Source organism: Henckelia pumila, chromosome 2 (assembly GCF_033568475.1).
Source record: "Henckelia pumila isolate YLH828 chromosome 2, ASM3356847v2, whole genome shotgun sequence".
Classification (NCBI taxonomy): Eukaryota; Viridiplantae; Streptophyta; class Magnoliopsida; order Lamiales; family Gesneriaceae; genus Henckelia; species Henckelia pumila.
In genome coordinates, this window is record NC_133121.1 from 138,278,304 (window position 1) to 138,287,053 (window position 8,750).

The window sequence follows — 8,750 nt, forward strand, 5'->3', positions numbered from 1 at the left end:
GTTTCTCAAATCTGATCAAGAGCCAAAAATTTACAAAAATTCATCATTTTTCAACTACCTCATCATAGGCTAAAATCTCATCCTCAACTCATGCATTCGAACAACACAAACAACAACACAACAAATCACAAATTAAATGCAATAACACAACAAAATAAATGCAACAATATGAATACACCTCCCACACTTAAATGAAGCATTGCCCTCAATGACATAAATAAATGCTCAAATAAAACAAGAAAAACGTAAGAAAAAGTAGAGAACTCCACTAAAAAATTTTGAGCATCGACGAAAGTGTCATCTAATGCTGAGCTGGGGGAAACGGCGGATCAAAACCCATGTGTCAATAAAATGTCAGTTGATTTTTCTCCATTGTTATCAATTGCTGCCGGATATCAGAAATTTCCTCGATGAAGCGCCTGGTAGACGGCCGAGAACCGGATGGTGGTGTAGAAATCGGTGATGATGGTTGAATGTCCAGTGGCTCGGGCGAGATATCATGATCAAAATTGGTCTGGCTGGACTTCGCTGTAGCAGGACCTAGTGGACAAAACGAGAAAACTCCCTGCACTTGTTTTATGAGTCTCATACTCTCTAAACAACGCAAATCCAAAGGATACATAAGACAAGCCACATGCAAATTATTACCATTCAAATCAAGAAATTTAGCATTGACAGCTAGTGCAGTAATCAAGGAAACAAGAATCAAATAACGTTTATTTGCTACTACACTAGCAAATTGTGAAACCAACCAATAACCCAAATTAACTTTTTTCTGGCCTTCCATGCAACAAAGGAAGAAAAGTTTAGATTTTGTTAGCACACCTGCAGAATCTTTTCAACTCGAAAAATTAAAAGCCAAGAACCTATGAATGTATTTCCAAGCTGGATCATAAAGGTACGAGTCCTTGGACTTACTTGGGTCATAATTTTTTTGGTTCGATGTAGCTCGATAAACAAGAATGGGAGTAAATTTGTCATCATAGTCACATGTACTAGTCAAATAATCATCAGTTTTAGCAAATTCTTCGGTGATAAAACCAAATGTCAGATTAAATTCAGTGATTGATAATTTGAAAGTGCGCCCCAGTAAACAAAATCGAACTACGCCTGGGCTCGAGTGTGTAAAATTTTCAGGTTTGACAAATTCAAAAGTAGTATAAAACTATTGAACCAACTCAATATATGCAGGACATGATATAGAGAAATACGAATCCCACCCAATGTTATGAATTAATTTCAACACTTTATCTTTAATATTCAAAGTCTCCAAGGTGTGGTGATCAATATACTTACAGGGAATTATTTGTTTTTGACAAATCAATTTTTACCTATTCTTTTCCGCCTTTTTAGTAAAAACTAAGTGACCATTTAAATCAAATTCAGACAAATCAATTTTTACCTATTCTTTTCCGCCTTTTTAGTAAAAACTAAGTGACCATTCAAATCTGATTCAGAAGCTTGTAAGACATTAATTCCCTTTCCCATTCGAGCCCGGCTCTCTTTTTGTGTAGCATTAGACTCTCAACCCATGGTACCAAAAATATATATTTTTTTCAATAAAGTATCTCGCAACAATGAATCCCAAGCACAGTAACACACAAGCAATCAATTAATCAATTAATGAGCAAACAAAAAAAATGAGAGATATCACCAATATGTCGCTGGCGGCAGAAGTAGGCGGCTGGCAAGTGGTGACCGGCGTGGAGATGACAGGCGCTGATGATGCTTTCTGATGAGGATGATGATGTAGCAGCGGCGATTGGAAGATGATGCAGTGGTGTTCGGCGACGTCGCTGGCAGAGATGGAGGTGATCGTGCGGCTTCAAGTATCAAAAACAGCGGCTCGGTGGTGGTGTTCGTGATCGTTCTGCGCGAGGTGATGCGGTGGTGTTCTGAGGAAGATGGCGGAGCGATGTTGTTGAGTCGTGATGAGGAAAAGGATGCAGGGTCGCTGGAGGCGGTGCTCTGGTGCAACCGAGAAGAGAAGGAAGGTGGTTGGAGAAGATTGTAGCAGCGGCGTTGCTATTCCGTGACGACGAAGATGATACGATGGTGATGTTTGGGCACAGTCGTAAAGGATAAGAACCGCAGCAGCGTCCCTGTGGTGATGGTGAAGAGGATGACCGATGATGATGATGTTTTGGCGCTGGGGTTATGTAATTGTGACGATCGGTGATGATGAAGAGATAAGGCGGCTGTTGGTGCACGGACGAGAAAGGCAGACGAGAGTCGGTGGTGATCGGTGGTTGAGGAGAATTTTGTGATGCGGTGGTGAACGAATGAGAGAAGATGTCGGTCGTAGAGGTGAAGGTGGGACGGCGATGATTGATGATGGTGAAAGAAAGATGTCCGGCGATGTTGGGTTGCGCTGTGCGATGGTTTTCGGAGATGATGGAGGAGTGATGGTTGCGGGCAGTCTGCCGCGTAAAGGGAAAAGATGGCGCTGAAGTTCAGGGACGAGAAGGTGAGCGGCCAAGTTTTCTGTAGAGAAAAGAAAAATTAGGCGATAAACCCTATTGTTTTAAGTATTATTATTATTATGATAATTATAATTATTAATTAAATAAAACTTAAGAAAATTCGAATTTTTTTTTTCAAAACAGAAAATGAATTTTAATAGGGTGTGGGCACGCCTTGTATAAAACTATTTTCTGAAAATTTTAAATCTTAAAAGAAGAAAATTTGATTTTTTTGTACAAAAAATGATTTTTCATACGGCGTGGACACGCCTTGTAGAAAAATATTTTCTGAATTTTTTTTTCAAAAGTAAGCATAAAAAAACTAATAATAATAAAAAAAAAAAAAAACATTGGGTTGCCTCCCAAAAGCGCAATTTTTTAGCGTCATTATGCTCGACGTTACCAATCCACTCAAGTTGTCGAATAATCAGGATTTGTCAACTCTATCTTCATGTACAACACACTCTCATCTTCAAGAAACACCTTCAGTCGATATCCATTTACTTTGAAAATTTTTTCTATATCCAAACTCTTAATTTCTACTGCACCATAAGGGAACACATTAGTAACAACAAATGGACCAATCCATTGAGAACGAAGCTTACCTAGCATGAATTTCAACCGAGAATTAAAGAGCAGTACTTTTTGGCCAACAACAAATTTTTTTCTCAAGATAGAGTTATCATGAAACAACTTCGTTTTCTCTTTATAAATCTTTGAGTTCTCATAAGCCTCCAAACGTAGTTCCTCTAACTCTTGCAGGTGCAGCTTAGCTTCCTAGTATCTCCTGCCTCATCCAAGTCCATGTTACAGTGTTTCACCGCCCAATATGCTTTATTCTCAATCTCAACCGGTAGTTGACTCGCCTTCCCAAACACTAATCTATAAGGGGACATTCCAATAGGAGTTTTGTATGTGGTTCGGTAAGCCCAAAGTGCATCATCCAGACGAATACTCCAATCTTTCCTCCCTGTATTTACCGTTTTTGCAAGAATAGACTTGATCTTCCTATTGGAAACTTCTGCTTGACCATTCGTTTGCGGATGGTAAGCGGTGGCTACCTTGTGATACACTCCGTATTTTTTCAGTAAAGCCTCAACAGTTCTATTGCAAAAATGAGTCCCTTGGTCGATGATTAACGCTCTAGGTATTCCAAACCTGCTGAAAATGTTAGACTTGAGAAAACCTACAACAACCTGTGAATCGTTAGTCCTAGTGGGTTTTGCTTCCACCCACTTCGATAAATAATCAACCGCCAAAAGTATATAAACATAACCACATGATGAAGGAAACAAACCCATAAAATATATACCCCAAATGTAAAAAAATTCACAAATGAGAATGGGATTTTGGGGCATTTGATTTATATGAGATAAATAACCCGTTCTTTGGCACTTTTCACAGTTTTTACAAAACAGATAAGCATCTTTAAACAGAGTTTTCCCGTACAAACCACTATCCAAAATTTTTTTAGCAGTTCTTTTCGGTCCAAAATGACCACCACATGCATAATTATGACAAAAAACCAAAATTTATTTGTACTCATTCTCATGAACACATCTTCTAATGACTTGATCAGCACAAAATTTCCATAAATCAGGTTCCTCCCACACATAATACTTTGCCTCACATCGAATCTTATTCTTACGGGATTTACTAAGGGAAGAGGGAAAAATTCCACTAACCAAATAGTTTACTATATCCACATACCAAGGAACCATACCTTTAACTTGGAATAACGGTTCATCAAGAAAGAATTCAGAAATAGGCATGGATTCCTCTTCTTTCACCAATCTGCACAGGTGATCGGCTACTAGATTCTCAGTTCCCTTTCGATCCTTGATTTCAAAGTCAAACTCTTGGAGCAGAATTATCCACCATATCAAACTCGGTTTTGACTCCTTTTTCTCCAATAGATACTTCAGCGCTGCATGATCATAATACACCAACACTTTAGAACCAAGTAAATATGATCTGAATTTATTTAAAGCAAAAACAATTGCTAAAAGCTCCTTTTCAGTAGTTGTGTAGTTGCACTGTGCAGGGTCCAACGTCTTTGATGCATAATATATGACATGACTCTTCTTATCAATCTGTTGACCTAAAACAACTCCCATAGCATAGTTACTAGCATCACTCATGATTTCGAAAGGCAAGGTCCAGTCCGGAGGCTTGATTATTGGTGCAGTAGTCAGCATGTTCTTGAGTTTGTCAAAAGCCTCTTTGAATTTCTCTCCAAACTCGAAGGGCACATCCTTTTGCAATAACTTGGACATTGGCAAAGCGATCTTTGAAAAATCCTTAATAAACCTGCAATAAAAACCTGCATGCCCAAGAAAAGCTCGAACTTCCTTAACGTTAGTGGGGAATCGCAAGTGTGTGATCAAATCAATCTTTGCTTTATCAACTTCTATACCTCTTGAAGAAACGACATGTCCCAACACAATACCTTCATTAACCATGAAATGACACTTTTCATAATTCAGAACCAAGTTGGTTTCCATACATCTTTTCAAAATCTTGGATAAGTGATCCAGGCAAACCTCAAATGAGTTTCCATAAACAGTGAAATCGTCCATGAATACTTCAATGCAATTCTCAATATATTCAAAAAAATATACTTAGCATGCATCTTTGGAACGTACCTGGGGCATTACAAAGTCCGAATGGCATGCGTCTGTAGGCAAAAGTTCCAAAAGGGCACGTGAAAGTTGTTTTCTCCTGATCTTCCTGAGCAATGACTATCTGGTAGTAACCTGAAAATCCATCAAGAAAACAAAAATAAGTTTTTCCAACTAGCCTTTCCAATGTCTGATCAATAAAAGGTAAGGGAAAGTGATCTTTTCTGGTGGCTAAGTTCAGCTTTTGAAAATCAATAACCATTCGCCATCCATTCTGCACCCGTGTTGGTACCAACTCATCATTTTGATTTCTTACCACCGTAATGCCTGTTTTCTTTTGTACAACATGGATTGAGCTCACCCATTTGCTATCCGAGATGAGATAGATTATGCCTTTATCTAAGAGCTTGATGATTTCTTTCATTACCACTTTCTTCATAATTGGATTCAGTTTTCTTTGGAACTCTCTTACCGGTTTAGCATCATCCTCCAAAAGAATCCTATGCGTGCAAATCGACGGACTTATGCCTTTGATATCAGTTAAAGTCCACCCGATTGTAGTTTTGTGCTCCTTGAGTATTGTGACCAACCTCTCTTCCTGATCTTCAGTCAATTTCTTTGAGATGATCACCGGTAGAGTCTCTTCATCACCCAGATATATATATTTCAAATGGTCTGGAAAACTCTTCAACTCTACTTTGGGTGCCTGCAAAACGGAAGGTAGCAATTTTTTATGAGAAAATGGAATTTAAACCTTTGAATTTGTTACCCTCATTTGATCAATTTCTTGTTCTGAAATTTCATAAGCTTCAGCTAATTCTTCTTCTACATCCAATTGTGCATAAGTTTGAAAATTTGCAGTCTCACATTCTTCCTCAAAAACTTCCTGCACAATTGAATCAACAACATCAATAGAGCATATAGAATGACTTTCACTTGGGTACTTCATAGCATCAAAAATATTAAAGTTTACAATCTCTCCGTCAAATTCGACGGAGAGGGTACCATCATCAACATCAATCTTTGTCCTTGCAGTTTTCATAAATGGTCTTCCCAATAGAATTGGAGGTGAATTCGAAATGGAATCCTCTTCCATTCTCAAGATATAGAAATCTGCGGGAAATATCAATTCCTTAACCTGGACCAAGACATCTTCAACAACCCCTTCCGGGTAAGCATTATAACGATCAGCTAGTTGAATCACCACTCTAGTTTCTTTCAAAGGACCCATATTTAGAGCACAATAAATCGAATATGGCATGACATTTATGGATGCACCTAAATCTAACATGGCACGCTCAATCTTCAAATTCCCAATAACACAAGACATAGTAAACATATCTGGATCCTTGCATTTATTTGGTAATGTCTTTTTTATCATAGCCGATACATTTTCTCCCACATTTACTTTCTCATCACCTCTCAGCCTCCTCTTGTTAGTGCACAAATCCTTCAAAAATTTTGCATACCTTGGAAATTGCTTAATCGCAGCAATCAAGGGTATGTTAATTTCCACCTTCCTAAACATCTCCAAGACTTCATTCTCATAGTCAGTCTTCTTAGATTTTTCCAACCTAGAAGGAAAAGGAGGAACAACCACATTAGATATATCAGATGAATGGGATGTGGGTTTTACCTTTGTTTGCTCCTCGGAGGTGTTTTCAGCCTCCTTGTCCATGTCCTTTCCTTCACTAGTCTTCATTACATTCCAAGTTGTTATTGTTCCAGATGGCAAATAGTAGAGCCAATCCTTAGCCTTGTCAGCCAGAGAGAATGGAAAAGCTCGCAGTGAAATTTGTTCCTCTGTAATCCCTTGAGGTTTCATGGCAGTGCAAACAATATGAAACTCCTTTAAATGCTTATGCGGGTCTTCACCTGCAAGACCACGAAAAGTTGGTAACAAGTGAATCAAACCAGATTTTAATTCAAAATTGGCTTCAGTAGTAGAAAATTTAATTCATAATGGTTGTTGAGTAACATTAGGATTAGCCAACTCCCCGAGGGTTCTCTGCGCTGGTTCTTCCATTGTTTCTTCTGTCTCACTTTCTTCAGTTTCAAACTCGGGGTCAGATTCTCTTTTAGATTCGCTTGAGTTCAATTCCGTGTTTAGAATAGGAGATGGAATCGATGCTTGGTTACGTCGTAGTCTCGCCTCTTTTCTCAACCTCTTAGCCGTCTTCTCGATCTCTGGAATATATTCTAGTTCACCTGTATGAGAAGAACGAGGAATAAAAAAATAATTAAATAACAAGAAATCGAAAGAAATAATTATAAACACCGTTCCCCGGCAATGGCGCCAAAATTTGGTAGTCCTGTCGTCAGCCAACAAAATTAAAATTCCTACTCCCTAACAAAACGAGTGTAGTAGTGAGCAGGGTCAAATCCACAGGAAACGGATATTTATTTCTTTCAAGTAAATGTAACTAAAATGGGGGTTTTTGGTTTTGCTATAAAAAAATAACAAATTAAAACTAATGTGAGAATTTAATAAATAAGAAGGAGCAAATAATTAAAAGAAGAAATTCAAATATTTTACCAAACTCTGATTCAAAGAATTTCCGTATTTCAATTATATCACTGGTCATCGGCTAACAAATAATTTATTCATGCAATTCTAGCAATTAACCTTAAAATCATAGGGATAGCCACTAAGATTTTTGTGTTCTCCTATTTTAATTGACCAAACCCAGCATCCAGTCAAAACTTATCAATAACCAACTGGGTACGATAGCGTTCCATATTGATTAAAAATAGCTTTTAGATTTGTGAAAACAGTTAATCCTAAAATCTAACAATCGAGATAGCTGCAACTGTTAAATCTAGTTCCGTTAATTTATTTAGATCAAACATGCTATGATAGCACAACACACCTAATCTATCGCTACTCAAGTACCAATCATTCATGACAATTACGGATCACTGAACTCTTGGATAGCAATAAAAAATCATAAATCAATTTATTTGTCAGATTAATCGACTCACAAATTTCATGAAATAAATCATAAATTAACAAATACTAGAAACAAACAAGAATATCAATTCAAACTCAAAATCTCACATTGATAAATCGAAATACAAGAAATATTCCTTGAATCAGAACTAAAAACTTAGCCAAGCATAGTTGGCTTCATAATTCCCAAAAAATATAAAAGATTAAACCTAAATATTATTAAGAAGAAAAGAAGAAGAAAATATTCACTATATTTTGCCGTGCAGAAAGTGCAGAACGTGCAAAGTGAAATTCTATCTCCCTCAAATCCCTAATTAACGTGTAAAACTTAGGATGAGAGAGAAGATTTTTTCAAAAAAAAAAAGTCTAGGAAAAAATAATATTATCTACAAGGTAAATTAGAGATTTTTTTATATAATCTCTTTATCCAAAAATTTCAAATCTTCAAAAAGCCATCCATATATTAAATACCATAATTTAGAATTTCTAAAATATGGTATTTTTTTCTCAAATTCTGAAATCTTCTATTCACACCAGACAGTAACATCGTAGTAACTCAGCGCGCCCACGCCTTGCTACAGAACCTCTTCTAGTTTGCTCAATTTCTCAAAATTTCTCTTGACAGCTCCAAATATAATAGAATTCCACTTTTTAGCCCAAATTTTTGCCAAAATCACCAATCTTCCTCCAACTACAAAACACGACAAAAACGAACCA

At 37.1% G+C, this 8,750-nt stretch overlaps 1 protein-coding gene across 1 annotated transcript; it reads right to left on the reverse strand.

Annotated features, from left to right (window-relative positions):
- Nucleotides 1–2,873: 2,873 nt before the first annotated feature.
- On the reverse strand, nucleotides 2,874–7,668 carry LOC140878515 (uncharacterized). Its single transcript, XM_073282115.1, has 8 exons — nucleotides 7,620–7,668; nucleotides 7,127–7,291; nucleotides 6,057–6,958; nucleotides 5,853–5,969; nucleotides 5,108–5,789; nucleotides 4,148–5,046; nucleotides 3,217–3,697; nucleotides 2,874–3,067 (listed from the first exon to the last, which is right to left on the reverse strand). Exons 1-8 carry the CDS (start codon nucleotides 7,666–7,668, stop codon nucleotides 2,874–2,876), a joined length of 3,489 nt encoding a protein of 1,162 aa, XP_073138216.1.
- Between the last annotated feature and the right edge of the window lie 1,082 nt (nucleotides 7,669–8,750).